We start from the raw sequence: 18,652 nt of genomic DNA on the forward strand, positions 1-18,652 counted from the left end.
AACTTCCTGCAAACTAATATGGTAACACTTTATTTTAACAACCCATCCTAGAGACACAGGAAATGATATACTCTTTGATGAAAAGGAAATTTATGCAAACACTTTTGAGACTACAGAGCATTATTCACAGAACTTTTCCCATCCACTGATGGGTGAGCAGCCCTCAGTATTATGATGGAATGAAGGTTGGTGGAGAGACCAGGGAATGATACGGTGATAATACTTGTGTTTAGTGTTATAACAGCCTACGTTATGTAGAGCCTTATATTGAGGCAGTTAAAATAAAGTGTTTCCATTTTTCTTTATTATTCTGATCACCGCTAATTTCTTTTCTCTGTTCTTATCTCCCTCTGGCGTTTTCTCTTCTTTCATCTTCATACTTTCTATAATAGGGGAAACAAGGTGAATCAGGAACTAGAGGCCCAAAGGGGTCAAAGGTCAGTAACCGGGTAACCATTTTAATGTAACATGAGGCCTTTAAGAGCTGTGCTTTTTGCCTTTGCCACAGAGAATCATACTTTAGGTCAAACTCTTTCACTGGGATTGCATTAATATTTCATCCCTGTGATAGCTCAGAACAATTGGTTTGTTTCATTTTGTTTTTATATTCTTATGCTTCAGACTATTTAAGAGCAACTGTATTTCCTGTTTCATGAGAATAGCTTGTTTGGGAGTTCTCTTGTGGCAAAGCAGGGTAATGATCCAACGTTGTCACTTCAGTGACTTGGGTCGCTGCTGTGGCACAGGTTCAATCCCTGGCCTGGGAACTTCCACAAGCTATAAGTGAGGCCAAAAAAAAAAAAAGAAAGAAAGAAAGAAAAAATAGCTTGTTTTGAAAAAATTAAGTATTTTACTGAATTTAAATTATGTATAGTATAATCTTATTTTTTATTTCCTATTTCTGTGATAATGTTCAAATTATACTTTCTTTTTATGTCAGTTAACTTCCTTCATTGCATTAAAATTTCACCACCAAGTGAAATTCTCCCCTTTATCATGCTCTTTACAGTACCTGCAATAACTTATATAGTATTAGCAGAATCATGTTATTTTAGATGCTATTAGCTAATAACATGGAAAAGTGGAGAAGAAGAGAGCATAAACTAATAATTCCCCATTCGTAGCAAATTTAACTGTTAAAGTCAATGTTATTAACATAATGTGGATGGAAAAATTATAATCCCTTGTCCTGCTTATCTTCATTGGTCCTTCTCCAGTTTACAGGAACATGTAGAAAGACATATTGAAATACCTTGAATTCTATTTAGGAAAAGGGCTCTATAAATTTTAGGCTATTTTAAAGTAACTTCAAACTACACATGTTCGAATCTCTTTTCTAAAATTTAGACTTCTGAGAATTTTCAGGGTTCTCAGTGACGCATTTGCAGTTTGAAGTTTAAATGATTCCTGGTTTCACTTGGAGGAAGAGGGATGTAATAACACATAGATGGACATTTAGAGGCTTTTCATATTGCATTGAAAAACAAGAGAGCCATGGAGTTCCTGTCATAGCTCAGCAGAAACAAATCTGACTAGCATCCGTGAGGATGCAGGTTTGATCCCTGGCCTCACTCAGTGGGTTAAGGATCCGGCATTGCCGTGAGCTATGGTGAAGGTCCCAGACGCGGCTCAGATCCCAAGTTGCTGTGTCTGTGGGGTAGGCCGGCAGCTACAGCTCGGATTTGACTCCTAGTCTAGGAACTTCCATATGCGGCAGATGGGGGCTTAAAAAGACAAAAGAAAAGAAAAGAGAGCTAGCTTTGCCTTGCTCTTGACCTTCAGCCCTGCCAACCTGGTCCTGCTAATTGCTGCCTACTTCAGCACTTTCTGAGGGCTATGACTCCTATACAAATAGAAAACTTTTCCTTGGATCATCATCAGAAAGAAGCCCACCTCATGAGTGTTGCCTTCTAAGTCTCCCTAGAATGAGCTTCCGTTGCTTCCTCTATCCCTTCCTTCTCCTGATTATCTGCATTTTTCTCCTAAGAGAATAGACAACCCAATTAACTGGTTGGCTTTTTCCTCCTTGCCCCAAATCTCTTCACACAAAATAAGAACATGGCTCAATCTGAGAGGCAAAAGCTTACTTTGGGTGTCATAGAAACCACTTGTTTTTGTTTTGAAGATTCCTAGTCAGCAAGTTACTCCATGTATTGTTGTTTCAAGACAATCTGTCATCTGAAGGGGGAAATCTAATTCACTTTAAGGGTCATCTTACAGAAGCATCTGCCCCACAGTGTTTATTGTACTTCCAGTTGTTATTTTCCACCTCAAAAGTTCATATGAAAGTCGCTGCTATGGAGTTCCCGTTGTGGCTCAGTGGAAACAAACCCAACTAGTATCCATGAGAATGTGGGTTCGATCCCTGGCCTCGATCAGTGGGTTAAGGATCCAGTGTTGCCATGAGCTATGGTGTGGGTCGCAGACAAGGCTTGGATCCTAAGTTGCTGTGGCAGTGGTACAAGATGGCAGCTGCTGCTCCGATTCAGCCCCTAGCCTGGAAACTTCCATATGCCTTGGGTGAGGCCCTGAAAAGCAAGCAAAAAAAAAAAAAAAAAAAAAAGTTCTGCTGTATGGTATTAAAAACATACTTAGATTTGAGCTATTTCTGGACTGTTGGCCCCACTACTAATTGGGTTTTTTTTTTCTCTTTTCACTGGGGAAAGGGTGATCGTGGAGACAAAGGGGACTCTGGAGCCCTGGGACCAAGGGTGAGTGTATCTCATCTATGCTTTTGGCCTCTGCCAAGCCTAGATTTGAAGTATGTGTCCGTGTGGCTTTTCACAAGGCTCTTGGGCTAAGAATACCCAATAACGCCACTAGAGGTGGACTACTTCACTTAGTCCTGCTGCTCCCCCCATTTCTTCTTATTTTTCATTGTAGCCACCAGGAGCAATGAGTATGTAGATTCTGACACACGAAAATAAGTCCCAAAGGAGAAGGTCTAAAGAACTCTTTCTGTCTACTTTCTCTCTGTCAAATGAGCAAGAGCAAACCCATAGCCATCCACCTAATACAACTTTCCACTTTCCAATTAACCCGATTATAAAAAAAAAGTAATCATATTTTCAGAGCCTTTTTTAAATATAGGCAGGGAATTAGACCATGACTAATAGAAATTCAGTGACAGATACTGAGTAGGGTAGACGCCTTAAAAATATTTGTTCCCGGAATTCCCACCCTGGCGCAGCGGAAATGAATCTGACTAGGAACCATGAGGTTGCGGGTTCAATCCCTGGCCTCGCTCAGTGGGTTAAGGATCCAGCATTGCTGTGAGCTGTGGTGTAGGTCGCAGACACGGCTTGGATCTGGCATTGCCATGGCTGTGGGGTAGGCCAGCAGCTACAGCTCCAAATGGACCCCTTACCTGGGAACCTCCACTCGCTGTGGGTAAGGACCTAAAAAGACAAAAGACCAAAAAAAAAAAATGTGTTCCCTATTTGGTTCAATGTTAATGGAGTTGTATTCTTGTCAAGCATTTCCTACAGTACAGTGTTCTGTCTTCGTAAAGGAAGCAGCCTATAAGGTATAGATGAGGAGAAAAAGTTAGGGGTTGCTATAATAAATATGGATTGAGCCAACAAAATTTTACAAGTCAAATCAGATTAGCTTACATGTTCTAATGTTTGGAAAACAGTTTTCAAGATTGAATCAAATCTCTTTTTTATCTGGTTTAATATCTTTAACCTATCACAGACAGGAAGTTAGAAGTCGTTTGCCTCCTTTGCTATAAGGACAAACTTTGAACATGAATATTTACTCCAAAGTACAATTGGGCCATAACCAGGAACTGATAGTCAGGGGAGCTACATGTTGCTATTTCTGTTTTTGCCACTGTCCCTTCTACATTCTACCCTAACCCTCATAATTTTTCCTTGGTTGATTTTTTTTCATAGGGACCGCCTGGTCAAAAGGGGGATCAAGGAGCCACTGAGATCATAGACTACAATGGCAACCTCCACGAAGCCTTGCAAGTAAGTGACTGTTCCCTGCCCTGACAAAGACAGTGACACTGATGAGACCCATGCAATGTGTGTAAATATCAGCACTTACTCCCTTAGCTGTCAGAGGGCCCCACTGCTCAAAGCATACCTTCTCCCTGATCTCCTGACCCCATCTTCTTCTCCCTGCCCTAGCTTATCCTCTTTTTTTCCTAGCATTTTTCAATCTTTCCTTTTCTTTCCCTTCCACCTTTAGATACACATTAGTCTTTTCTGGTTTAAATCTTGCATTCGTTTGCCAGTCTTTTTCTCCTTGCTTGAAAAGTGACCCTAGCAAAGCCATTAAGAGCTCTGTGGCTCTGGAGTTGGAACTGCCTGGATTCAGATCTCTTGCTCACTAAGTATATGAGCTAAGGCAAGTTATTTAGTTCTCTGTGCCTCAGTTTTTTCACCTTTAAAATGAGCACAAGAGAAGTAACTGCCTCAAAACATAGAAAGGGTTGTTGTGAGGATCAAATATAGATTATATACTTAGAACAGACCCCAGCACATAATAAGTGCTCTGCAAATATCTCTTACCACCACTACCATTCACTTCTTTTTCTTTCACTAAGTTAAAACCTGCAGACTCTGTGGCTTATATCCATTATCTTGGCTTCCTATTTTTCATTTTCACTTTAGACTCTTGCAGTCTATCCTGTATCATCATTTTATTGCAACGCCTCTTATAAAGGTCAACAATAACCTCTAGGTCAGGCTCATTGTATTCATCATTCTTGACTTTTATGTGACATTTACATTAAATCACTTCCTTTTAAAACTCTTCCTGGTTTCTCTGACTCTCTCCTCTCATTTCTTCCAGTTTTCTTCCTTGATGGATCTACTCTAGTATTTCTAATTTCTCTGTCCATCCCCTAATTTGGGGTATTCTCAAGTCTGGGATCTTGTTTTGGTACAATCACTCCCTGGTATGGCTTCCAAACCTTTCATCTCCAAGTCTGATCTGCATATACTTTTAGCTGTGCAGGAATATGTCCACTCTACCTTGACACCTTCCACCAACACACACAACTATACTGGTTACCTTTCCCACCTGTCAAAATGATTCCCTATCCCAACTAACCAGTTTCTGTTAATGATACCATAAGTTTTCTAATTTTCTGAGATGGAACTATTAGTGCCATTTTCAAACTATTCTTAGTCTTTTATCCATTATACCACACCAGAAGCTACTCTTTCCTTTTTCAGAGAATCCCTGGAGGTTGCCCCCCACTCTATCCATTCCCAACCAGGTCTGCATCGTGCTTATCTCAGATCAAACACTTCAACAAGCTCTTAACCAATTCTTCTTCCCCTAGTGCTTCCTTGCCCTTCTAATCCATCCTGTATATGACTCCAGGACTAGTTTTCCTAATTTATCCCTATTTTAATGACCGTAGTCTGATCAGAAAATTAAATGACCCCTCTTGCCCACTCTGTCAAGCCCCAACTTCTCCATCTGACTTGAAAGGCTCTATAAACCTATCTTCCCTGTACAGAATTTTTTCTTTTCTCCACAACATACCTATCTTATCCATAAAAATCTCCCTCTTTTTTCCTGGTTCATCTTTTTTCTTTCTTTTATCCATCTAAATACGATCCAGCAGTTCATTGCTGCCACCCAGATGAGAGTCTCCTCTTAATCCTTTTAAATATTAGCAATCAGGGCCCAGTAGTCTAACATTTAATTATTCTCAAACCCCATAATTTACTTTAGTCTTGCCTCTTACCAGATTGTAAATTATTTGTTGACAGGAAACTTGTCTTATGTTTATTTTGTATCTTCCAGTGTGCCCACCCCAGGTCTGGACATGTAAATATTAAATAAACTGGTACTGGCTGAATTAGTGAATACACTTAGTTCAAACGCACAACCCATTTTTTGCTTGAAAGTCAGATTAGGTGTTTTAAATATTTTCCATTTTGTACTTTTTTGAATTTTTTTTTCCATCCATACGATTTCGCTAATATTATTTAATTATAGTAGATCTACATTTCTTTGGGTCTTTTGTTCCAACTATCATTTTTAACTAGTAAAGCATTTATGAAATAGTTTTTACAGAATCTGTCTTCAGCTTAGCCTGTTCTTCTATTCTTTCTATTCTTGCTCTGGTAAAGCACAAAAAGAAGCATGCTTACTGCTTAGAGAAATGTTGCTTGAGCAGTGTGTTCAGTCAGCAGCTCGAATTAGTGTTCCTCAGTGCAGGTGGATTAGACACAATCAGTAGCCTCTGGCTATAGTCAAGTTCTGGAACCAGTTTTCTAAATTGGTCACTTTCCCCCATTAATCGATAACTCATGTGTAAAGAAAGCGGGGGAGAACAGGAAGTTTTGATTACCTACTATGTTGTCAGAGTTTTTACTTAAAAATGTAGAGACACGGGAGTTCCTGTCTTAGTGCAGTGGAAACGAATCCGACTAGGAGCCATGAGGATGCAGGTTCCATCCCTGGCCTCGTTCAGTGGGTTAAAGACCCGCCATTGCCATGAGCTGTTGTGTAGGTCGCAGTCACAGCTCAGATCCCGTGTTGCTATGGCTGTGGTGTAGGCCGGCAGCAACAGCTCTGATTACCTAGCCTGGGAACCTCCATATGCCATGGGTGTGGCCCTAAAAAGACAAAAAAAAAAAAAGTAGAGATATAGTTTTCAACATTATTAGCAATATTTTAAATTTCCCTTAAACTGCTTCCAATGGTACCAAAATTCTCATCACTATCTTTGAGAGGTATCCACTCACTCATCTTCCAAGATATGCTACAATGTTATTGGCCAAGCCCATTTTCTGAAAAAATTGTGGAAGTGCTTTAAAGCATCCTTTGCATGAATGGATCAAGCTGCTTTTAGTCTAAATCCAAAATCTGTTTTGATTTCACCCTCTGCTAGTGACTAGCTGGATCATTTTGGGGAAAACTGTTAATGTAGCGATACTTCATTGATCTGATCTGAAAGAGGGGTTTTTTTGGAATAGATCTTTTCTAAGCATCCATAAAATCTACTGTTATGCTTAGCATTATTTTTTAGGAGCTCCTGAATACACTTTGTTGATTTGCTTTAACCCACTGTACTTTTAAAAAAAATCTAACACCTACAACTCAATATGGAAGGATAGATGAGCTCAATTTCATTTTTTACCTCAAATTCTATATGACTATAAACCAGTCAATATCCATCACAGTCAACTAGTTCACGTTTATATCTCAACCTAAAGATGAATTATTCTTGGAGTTTCCATTGTGGTGCAGCGGAAATGAATCCGACTAGTATCCATGAAGAAACGGGTTTGATCCTCACTCAGTGGGCTAAGGATTCAGCGTTGCTGTGAGCTGTGGTATAGATCACAGACGTGGCGTGGATCTGGTGTTGCTGTGGCTGCAGTGTAGGCTGGCAGCTACAGCTCTGATTCGACCCCTAGCCTGGGAGCCTCCATATGCCACAGGTGTGGCTCTAAAAAAGCAAAAGGATAAATAAATAAATAAATAAGAATTATTCTTATGAGATTGTTTCAGCAACTATGTGTTGTGCTTGTAAATAGCTTATAGTTATTTTTTAACTTCAAAACTATTCATTTGTTTTCCCAATGTAGTAGATTGTGTCCATAATAAAATAAATTAAACTAAATAGCCATTAGATTGAGAGGAAGTAGTAGACATTTTTTCTAATTCTCTAACTAGCGATGAATATTGTTTTGTCCATTTCATTTCGCTATTGCTTCCTTTAAAAAAAAACTGTAAAAAAAATCTAGGATAATTAGATAGATAAGTATATTACAGTTGTAAAAATATAACTTAGAAATATAAAATTTTACTGTTACCACTATTGAAAATTGTTATGGGCACACCTTTTACTGTGCTTCACTTCATTGCACTTCAAAGATTTTTTTTTACAAACTGAAAGTTTATTCCTACTGTATAGCACAAGGAATTATATCTAGTCACTTGTGATGGGACATGATGGAAGACAATGTGAAAAAAATGTGTGTATATAAAAAAAATGTGTATATATATATATGACTGGGCCGCTTTGCTGTACAGCAGAAATTAACAGAGCATTGTAAATCAACTGTAATAGAAAAAATAAAAATCTTAAAACAATGAGAAAAGAAAGTTTATGGCAACCCTGCTCCAAGCAAGTCTGTTGGCTCCATTTTTCCAACAGCAACTGCTCACTTCATGTCTCTCTGCCATATTTAGTAATTCTCACAATATTTCAAATTTATTAATTTTGATTATATTTGTCATGGTGATCTTTGATGTCCCTATTGCAGAAAGATTATGTCTCTGAAGGCTTAGATGATGGCTAGCATGTTTTAGCAATAAAGAATTTTTATTGAAGTAAAGTTGTACAGTATTATGTAATTTACAGGTATGCAATATGGTGATTCACAATTTTTAAGGATTATACTCCATTTATAGTTATAAAATATTGGCTATATTCCCTGTGTTGAATAATATATCTTTGAGCAATAAAGTATTTTTTAATTAGGGCATGTACATTTTTTTATTTTTAATTTTTTATTGTTTTTTATTTTATTTATTTATTTTATTTTATTTTATTTTTTGGCTACAGCATGCAGTGGCTTGATGTAGGATCCCAGTTCCCAGACCAGGGGTTGAACCCTGGCCACAGCAATGAAAGTGCCTAATCCTAACCACTAGACCACCAGGAAACTCCCTATATTGGTTTTCTTTACATGTAATTCTATTGTACACTTAATAGACTATATTATAGTTTAAACATAATTTTTATTTGAAATGGGAAACCAAACATTTGTGTGACTTGCTTTATTACAATATGCACTTTATTTTGAAGGTCTGAAGCCTTTACCCACAGTATCTCTGCGGTATGCCTGTATTTACATAAACATTTGTCATAAGCCATTTTTTTAGGTTTTTATTTAAGATGATTATGTTTCCAGAATTAGTAGCAAAACCTTTTAATGTCCTAACTCAGGCTTTTAAAATTTCTCAACACCATGTAAACTAAACCTGTCCCCTAGTGTAAATCATGGTGAGTTTAAGCTTGCATCATTATGAGAAGTGAAAGAAAACAACCTTTAATTTTAAAAAGATTCACATAATCACAGCAGAGAATAAATCACAAAGCAGCTTGCTAGGCTTCCAGCAATTTACAGTTGCTCTAATTCATGCCTCCCATCTCACCTCATGCCTCTGTAGAGAATGTCATGTCTTTCTCCATCAGTACCAAAAAGTTCTGGTTTTCAAATCACTACTGAAGTTCAACAGAGAACCCTGCTGAGTTTATGTAGTGTCAGCTTAGAGGAACCAGATACAAGAAATCCAAAGTGAGCCAGTATCTTTAGGATGTGTCTCAATGTCTGCACTCTGCTTCTCCAGGATGGCAGTAAAAATGTTTTTGAGAAGTTGGCTTAGCTTTCGGTCATTTGCTCTTCTATTACCTGGGTGGAACTGGCCCTGTATAATTTTTAGGTCTCACAAATAGTTATTGAATAAGATTATTGGATAGTTCAGTTACCAAAAATAACATTCTTTTATTTTTATGCAATTCATTATAAAATGTCATTATCCTTAAATTTTAAAAAAGACAAACTAGTTTTGTGTTCAGGTGGAAAATGAACCATATGTGGTACAGGTTGAAAACCTTCTGAGTTTGCATTTGAAACTCCTTCCCTTTCTAAGGTTTTATGGTTTTGCTTTCTAGTTAAAAATGTAATTTGTAATTAACTGGAAGGCAATAGTAAAGAAATTATTTCTACTCTGTAATTTTCTAATAGTCTTTTTAAAGTGACTCATCTACCCATATTGGAGCAAAGAAGTTGTTTTCTTATAACCGTAAATTCAACTCTTGCTCTAGGTGAATCCCTTAAGAATAAATTAAGTGGTGTCTTATGTTATATAGATACAATGGTATAAAAATCTGGGCCTTGACTTTTTCATAACCATGCCCCCAATTGGTGCCCATTTTGCCATTTATCTTAGAGACACTCATTATATTTTCTACCCTGTTTTCTCTGAAGCTTAAAGGATCATGACTGATTTTATGATGGAATTACAAACTTGAACCACCAGTATACATACAGAAATATATTGTTTTCTGAGGAAAGATGACACCATGTCACTGAAGACTCAGTGTTTTAAGTGAGATCAATAATGCTAAAATTATTTTTTACAACGACCACCATAAAAAAACAGCACCAGCACTTGGAATTAAGAATTGGAATGGAGAAGTGGAAATCAAAGGCATGATGTTAAACCAATATTCACAAGTTACTTATAATTAGATAGTGTTTCTCTATGACCAGAGCTCCTGATGGAAAATATTCTCCTCTCTGAGATCACAGAAAGTGATTATAGGCCTTACAGAACTTTCTGCACAAGACTTAGACTAGAAAATCTTAATACAAAAACGATGCACGAATTGGGTATTGGTTGTTTTAGAGATTGATACGTGGAGAGAATATATTTTGGTATGGTACTCTAGTACTTTACATTAAAAAAAAAAAAAAAAAGATGATGGAGTTCCCATCGTGGCGCAATGGTTAACGAATCCAACTAGGAACCATGAGGTTGCAGGTTCAATCCCTGGCCTCGATCAGTGGGTTAAGGATCGGGCATTGCTGTGAGCTGTGGTTTAGGTTGCAGACGCGCCTCGGATCCCGCGTTGCTGTAGCTCTGGCGTAGGCCGGCGTGTACAGCTCTGATTAGACCCCTAGCCTGGGAACCTCTATGTGCCAAGGGAAGCGGCCCTAGAAAAGGCAAAAAGACCAAAAAAAAAAAAAAAAAGATGAGGAATTCCTGGCGAGGCTCAGTAGGTTAAGAATCTGATTGCAGCAGCTCGAGTCACTGTGAAGGTGTGGGTTCAATCCCTGGCCCAGCACCATGGGTTTAAGGATTCGGTTTTGCCACAGCTGTGGTGTAGGTCACAACTGTGGCTCAGATTCCGTCCCTGGCCCAGGAACTTCCATATGCCACAAGTGTGGCTAAAAAGAAAATTTTTTTTAAAAAACCAAGATTAATTCCACTTCACCTCCTATTTTTGGTCATGGCATGTGCACACACACACAGGCTAATTACAGTGCAACAAATGAGATGCAAACTAAAAGAAAAAAAAATATTACTTATACAATTATATGTTTCTGTTTTCTCCAAAGTATTCTAGAAATAGAACTTTTATGAACAGCAGCAGTAAAGTTTCTCAGTTCACAGTTATGCTGACAAACCACCCATGTATAATATTTTAATACATAATCTATTTAAGTCAGGTGAATTAAAATTTTTACATTTTCTTTTTCCTTTACCCATAGATTTTTAAATAAAATTCTAAAAATATTTTTAAAGAGACTCTTTACAATCTATGGTATTCATTTGAAGGTAGGATAATATATTCTCAGTATCTTGCCAATTCCGTATAAGACAATAATCTTGCCAAAACATGCTTTAAAAGTTGATTATTTTAGAAATGTATTACTGTACTTTGGCACACAAATTAGGTAACTCTGTCTTTATCGATGCATTTTCCCAACAGAGGATTACCACCTTAACTGTCACGGTAACTCCTATTGCATGATTTCTATGGTTGTGACTTTGTATTTGGTATTGATGCATGCTGGTCATAATGGTACTAATGTAGCCATTATTTTTATCTGATATTTAATTTTACATCTTCTTATTTTAATAACCTCTTATAACTTTTGTCCTCATTGGATCACTTTGCTTTATAAAATGTCAAGAAAAATAGTAATTTTTCTTTAAAACATTTGGCCTTATCTTAATAACATGGCTTTGTTCTTTAGTGTTTAGGAAATCAAAGTCTTTCTGTGGGGAAGGGAAAAGGGTTTGTAGAAACACAGGTAATATTAGGAAGCTCATCAACCCCATAAATGTGGGACAAAGCAGCAATTTTTCCAATTGCCTTACAAATCAACTCCAAGGCATCTTCAGTATTATCTTGACATAAATGTGTTGGGTTTGTAGTTGTTGTTGTTTTTGCATACAAGTAGGTAGTTTTTATAAACCTGTAACTGGCAAAATTTTGCCTCTTCATAAGTCTATACCTGAGGATATTTGATTATGATAGAAGTTGGGGGGAGGGGTGTTGTGTACTTATTATTTAAAGCAAACATTTTAATAAATATACTTATTCCTTTTTAAAACTTTGTCTTTTCTGGATTTAGGGTCCCCCTGGACCACCTGGACCTCAAGGATTACAAGGGCCAAAGGTAGTTATTCATTTTACTTGTTTTTATTTACCACATATGGTGTGGAAAATCCCATATTAAATATTTATGTGTGTGTGTATGTATATATATATCTTTGAAAATAAATCTTACAAAATACTGGAGGAGCTGAAATAAGCAATACTGCTTAACAGAGCTAAGAATAGATCTGGGCTGAAGAAAGAAGGATCAGAAAAAAAAATAAACATTAGGAAAGAAGGGAGAGAAATAGGAATGGTATTAAATTTACAGGAAGGAAACTGAGAGAAACAGAGACTATTAAACAAAAGAAAAAGAAGTTTGACAGAAATTATAAGCATAAAGAAACACTAAATACAGGTATGGGAAGTTCCTATTGTGGTTCAGTGGTAACAAACCCAATTAGTATCCATGAGGACATGGGTTCAATCCTTGGCCTCACTCAGTGGGTTAAGGATACAGCATTGCTGTGAGCTGTGGTGTAGACCTGCAGCTATAACTGCGTTTTGACCCCTACCCTGGGAAGTTCCACATGCCATGGGTGCAGCACTGGGGGGAAAAAAAAGACAAAATAAAAATAAATGTGGTATATGGAAAAAGGAAAATATTTAGAGGAGGATTGAAGGAAATTTACCCTGACACTAAAAAAGATCCTTTCCTTAAATCTTTTATAATAAAAAGAACAAGAAAAGCTTTAGCATGATGCATTCACAGATGACAATTTTCAGTTATTTTTATAACACATACTATTATATATATTCAAACATTCTGCCATTTAAATTTCACCTAATAAAACATCAACTATGAACAATAGAAACCAAATTACTTAAATATATCTAAAATTTGTTGATGGCGTTAGCTTTATCCCTCTAAACAAAGCTTATTCCACCACGTTTGATCAATTTAACACATGGTCAGTGATTCTAGCTTTTCAGAACTGAGCTACACGTGTTGAAACATGACTTTCGTCATTGAGTTTTTTGTAGGAGATTCAAGTAGTGTTGAAATCCATCTTTTGCTTATGCCTCTTGAGACAGTTTATTTGCTAAGTATAACACACACACACCAGCTTTTGTACTTTTCTCTTTCAAGATACTTAAAAACAGAAAGCTAGCATATAGAAACAATTATTTTTCTATTATAAAAAGGAATATTCAGTAAAATATTACTGAGGTCCTTGGCTATGTGAGATATATTTAGAACACAGACTCTAATTTCAACCAGATTTCATGTATAACATTAATGTAAGTTTAGGGATTTTTTTAATTTCTATTTCTCCACCACATTCTGGTCCCTAAGAGGTGTAAGACAAAAAATGCTCCAATCATGTACAGTCTTTATTCCTAGTAAGCAAGTTGGCCTGGATCTTTATTCTTTCATATATTTCTTTAATATATTGGTAAGAAGGACTAGCAAACCTGGAAGGAAATCTGCAGATTCCTTTCTCCTCTATGTAGAGTCAACCAACCTCTAAGGTTCTTGCTCTATCCCTTCAGTCGACCAAGTCTCCAGAAGCAAAATTGTCCTCAATGCTAAATATGTGCCTTATTCCCTACAAACCTCAAACACTTCTGAGACTTGACTCTTCTTCACGGCCCAAAGGCCTGCAGAAGCCCAAAAGGTACTTGACCCGAAAAAGGCAAGAAGGACTCCCCAACCAAGAGGGCTGTATCATTAAACCTGCAACCCTTGTGTTCTATAGTCCAATTGCTGTTAACCAAAGGTTAATGTTTAAGCCTCTACTCCATGATAAGAACTAGTATCTAGTAGATATAGGGTATAGAAAGGGGTTTCAGCAGGGAGCTTTCAGCCGAGCGATGGAGGAAGGTGAGTAAAAGCATAATTATTAATAGTAAGTGCTTTGGTTAAGAGGCATACGGAAGGGCTCCTCTCAGTCCCAGGGTCAAGGAGGACTCCGAGCTGAAACTGAAAAGCAGGGGGAAATTGACCAAACGAATGTCTAGACAGGTAGGGTGGGGAGGGGGTTAGTCTCTCCCTGCCACCCTTCCCAGTGTGTGTCACTCTGCCCTACCTCACACACCCCACAGTGATCTGATAATTGAGATCTTGGCTTAATTGACACGGTCCTTTATTCTTTCCCTGATCTCTCTTTGAGAAGGTCGGGATCATTGGAGTGAGGTGTGCCATTGCCCAGGAGTCAGCAAGTGCAGCATGAATCAAATATAAAACCCAGTCTCATGCAGGACTCTCAGCCTCTGGCTGAATGGGAACTTGTTCAATTAGCATTTCTCCTTCCTTTATGAAACAAGAACTGTTTGACTTCTTATATATCAAGTAACTTTACAAACTACTTCTGGTGGGTGGAGGATAAATGAATAACACACCAATTTTATTTTTCTTGTAAACATTAATGGGTCACATTTTGAAGATAAAAGTTTAGCAAAGCAACCATTATTGGACCCAGGGTATTGATGAGTGTTCAGACTGGATGTAACTGGGGCTTAGTCATTTGCATCCAACCTCAACAGATTTGTTTGTGGTAAAATAAACGTTGCCACTACCACAAAGAGCAGGAAACCTGGAATAAAAAAAGGCCTTTTCTTTTTTTCTTTTTTTTTTTTCTTTTGATTTTCATGCCTTCCTTCAACATTTGGAAGGCTCAGATTTCATGCTGTGGCCAATAGCTCTTAAATTTTTTACCGGGGAAAGGAGCCCTGGCCATTTCAATATTGTGGTTTATAACATCACCAAGAAAGCCTTTCTAGAAAAATACTGCCTGAAGTCAACTCCCTGGAAATCTGTTTGTGAGGCAGGCCGTTCACACATTCCAAAGAAGTGTTTTCACAAAGATTCCACAGTGTGGGAATCAGAAACATTTATAATGGGATCTACATAAATGACTCATTAATATAAAATAATATCTTGCCCTTCAAAGAATTTGTTCTTTCAGTATTTTTCCAATTGTAAGGTGACTGGACATTAAATTTGTTTTAATAGAACATCTTCAGTAAAGAAAAAATAAATCCATATATTTAGAGTTTGTCAAGTTTTCTAATAAATCATAATGTGAATAGTAAATTTAGTTCATTCCTAGCATAGTATAGGAAATTGAATTGATCCCAAAGTAATTTTATGTGGATTAAGATATTATCTGATTTATTATATCCTTCAGTGAAGCTTATCTGGAAATAGCATATTCATAATCATTGTGAATTTGGATTCACTGTTCAAACAATGCGAAGTTAAATATTATAAATTCATGGGGCCTTGCATTTTATTGTTTCTTAAGTCAACTGTCATGTTTTTTGTTTTTTTCCCTAATCAGAAAATAAGAGAAATCATACAGATTTTTTTTTATACAGATTTTTTTAAGGAGAAAAAAATTGAGTCATATAGGTTGTTGCTATAAGATATGATCAGCCATCAAATGATATTATTTTTATTTTACCAATTTTTTTAGCCTGCATCTCACATAGCTAGATTAAAACCCTAGATCTCAACTACATATATGTATTATTATATGTGATATACAAAAATGTTTTTAAAAAAATTTTAAATGATATTTTACTTGGTATATATATGTACCATGATGTAATAATGTCCTCTTGGGTTAGGATGCATTTGCTGAAACTTAAATTGTATTGTCACCAACTAGAATCATTTTTTACATCATATTTATTTAGTATGCTACCAATAGTAAATAAGAAGCTAACCATCAATTTTTATCTTAACAGGGAGAACCAGGATCTCCAGGAGTCCCAGGAGTTGATGGAGAGCAGGTAATTTTCAAAGATACACAGTGTCATCTAAAGAATCATCTTTTCAGAGTTCCCATTGTGGCTCAGCCTGGGAACTCACATATGCTGTGGGTGCGGCCCTAAAAAGACAAAAAAAAAAAAAAAAAAAACACATGTCTATTTCCTGACTGTAAAAGGAGAATAAAAACTACATCCTGGATCACGCCTTAGAGCTGTCATGAGAACAAAACAAGAACATGAAGGGGGTTCCTGTCCTGGCTCAGCGGAAACGAATCTGCCTAGTATCCATAAGGACGCAGGTTCTATCCCTGGCCTCTCTCAGTGGGTTAAGGATCCGGCATTGCTGTGGCTATGCCATAGCCGGCTGTTGTAGCTCTGATCGGACCCCTAGACTGGGAACTTCCATATGCTGCGGGTGCGTCCCTAAAAAGACCAAAATAAAAGAACATGCTAGAAAAGTGGAAGCATTTCTAATCATTAATTGAACATTAGTGTGCATGAATGATTTGCCTGTCTATAGATTCTGGACCAATGAAAACTGTTGGTAGTTAGATCTCCTGCCTGCATTTAAGGGGGATAAAAGGATATAATGGGTGGAGATAGGAGAAATTTACTTGGACCTTTGTGTGTTATAATAACACTAGGTCCTGGTTCAAAATGTGTATTGTTCCTTTGAGCATTAAATCCAGTAAGTTGTTTTCAGGCTGGTGATACAGCATTAGCTGCCAGGTATAAATGTGGAATCATGAGAAGTGATTTTCGTACTTAAATGGCCTGATTAATAGAACTTAATTCCTTCCATTACAGGGGGAGATGGTATTGACTCAATGTAGATGATTGTTTTAAGAGATAACTGTACTTAAAAATGAAAATCCGGAGTTCTCATCATGGCTTAGCGGTTAACGAACCTGACTAGCATCCATGAGGATGCGGGTTCCATCCCTGGCCTCGCTCAGTGGGTTAAAGATCCGGCGTTGCCATGAGCTGTTGGGTAGGTTGCAGACACGGCTGGGATCCCACATTGCTGTGGCTGTGATGTAGGCCGGCTGCCACAGCTCCAATTGGACCCCTAGCCTGGGAACCTCCATATGCCGTGCATGCGGCCCTAAAAAAAAAAAAGAAAGAAAGAAAAGAAAATCAGAATCATGTCAGCATGGGACCCACCTCTTGACAGAATTGATCTGGAATTCTCTTTTCCCTAGGATGTAAATATCAATGGTCAGTATGATTCTTAAATGCAAACCATATCATTTGTAGGGACTCAAAGGCTCAAAGGGGGACATGGGGGATCCAGGTATGCCAGGTGAAAAAGGAGGAATTGGTCTTCCCGGATTGCCGGTATGTTTATTCTTTTAATGATGTGTTCATATAAAGATAAATAATCAGAAAATGGTTATATTGTTAGCTGCAGTCTCATCTAATGGTTCATCTAATATTTTTATTTTTAAATATCTGAGGTGTTATTGGTTAATTACTACAACTAAGGCTCTAAAAAAATTTTTAAAGGATCTAACCAAATGAATTATGAAATAAACCTTTATATGTTTCTGAATTTTCTTCACTAGAATATAGTAAAGTAAATATAGGTAGTCATTAACATGGTTTACGTAAGATGTGGTAACTGATCAGTTTTGAATAAACCATAATAAAAAATAAACCAGAACATATAAAATAATTAAAAAACAGATTGCTCTGGAAAGTGTTCTCTTTATGTGTATAATATTATAGGATTATGTTTTTATGGTTTTCCCCCATAATTTTTACTGAGAATTTGGAGAAGAAAATGTGGGAAATGATAGGAAAAAATTTTAGCAAATTTCACTGCCCTAGAGCTTTTTAATTTTTTAAAAACAAGGAAATATATCAACAAATATCAGTGAAAACTAAGCTAAAGGACTAACCTTTGGTATTTAAAGTGTGCACCACTAAAAATACAGCATTTATAAATCAGATCTCTTTAGCAATGTACAAGTTTAACCAATCAAGCAGAACTTGATTTTTATTTACTTTATAATTTATTTCACATATCACCCACAATCCTAGGGATTTGAGGAAGCTTGCTGTTTCAGGCTAAAATGCAAGGGGATAAATCCTTCGCTTACATATCATGTGCACGATATTATAAAAATGTCAAAAGGATGATGGATTTGGGGAGAAAATTCAGCTGTTTCTTACACTTTGAAAGTAACTTGACCAGCTCTGCTCTTACTGGTTGTTTGTAGGGCGCCAATGGAATGAAAGGAGAAAAAGGAGACTCCGGATTGCCAGGTCCTCAGGGTCCTTCCGTAAGTCTGTGGTGGCTGAACTTCCATGGTCCCCAAAAAACTCTGCAATGGGCCTATTATTAGCCTACTTCAACCCATGCCAGATGGCTTATCAGATGTAAAAAGACCATGAACCTCTTGGTCTGTCAAAATGTAGAAGAATTATCTGTTCAGCCTTGTGCAGCGAGAGACAAAAGTGTCTCAGAGGTCTCCATGAGAAGCAATTTTTCAAAGGACTGTCTAATCCTGAGGAGAAAATCAATGGTTTTCCCACGATGTTTGTGGATAGAGTTTTGTGACTATAGAACCTACGTTCTTTTTCTCTCCAGAGCCCTATTGTTGCTTAGTAAAATATTTGAGAGTTTAACAGTGGTCGTAGCATTACAGCATTTCTTGGTAATCAGTTGCTTCCTTTTCTTTTAATGTGCTTTTGATTTATTTTGGCTGTGGTAGTATGACTGTATTTTTTTAAGTTTTTTTCTTCTTAAGAAGGAATTTCTAGAGAATCAAACGCATC

At 37.1% G+C, this 18,652-nt stretch overlaps 1 protein-coding gene across 1 annotated transcript in view; it reads left to right on the forward strand.

Moving 5' to 3' along the window:
* COL25A1 (collagen type XXV alpha 1 chain) overlaps positions 1-18,652 on the forward strand; it is a 441,616-nt gene that overhangs the window by 400,787 nt on the left and 22,177 nt on the right. Inside the window, exons 21-26 of the mRNA XM_047799010.1 lie at positions 2,667-2,711; positions 3,897-3,974; positions 12,132-12,176; positions 15,848-15,892; positions 17,129-17,209; positions 18,094-18,156. Of these exons, the coding sequence (XP_047654966.1) occupies positions 2,667-2,711; positions 3,897-3,974; positions 12,132-12,176; positions 15,848-15,892; positions 17,129-17,209; positions 18,094-18,156 (357 nt within the window). The remainder of the gene's footprint in view (positions 1-2,666; positions 2,712-3,896; positions 3,975-12,131; positions 12,177-15,847; positions 15,893-17,128; positions 17,210-18,093; positions 18,157-18,652) is intronic.

The sequence above is a fragment of the Phacochoerus africanus genome, chromosome 10 (assembly GCF_016906955.1).
Source record: "Phacochoerus africanus isolate WHEZ1 chromosome 10, ROS_Pafr_v1, whole genome shotgun sequence".
Taxonomy (NCBI): domain Eukaryota; kingdom Metazoa; phylum Chordata; class Mammalia; order Artiodactyla; family Suidae; genus Phacochoerus; species Phacochoerus africanus.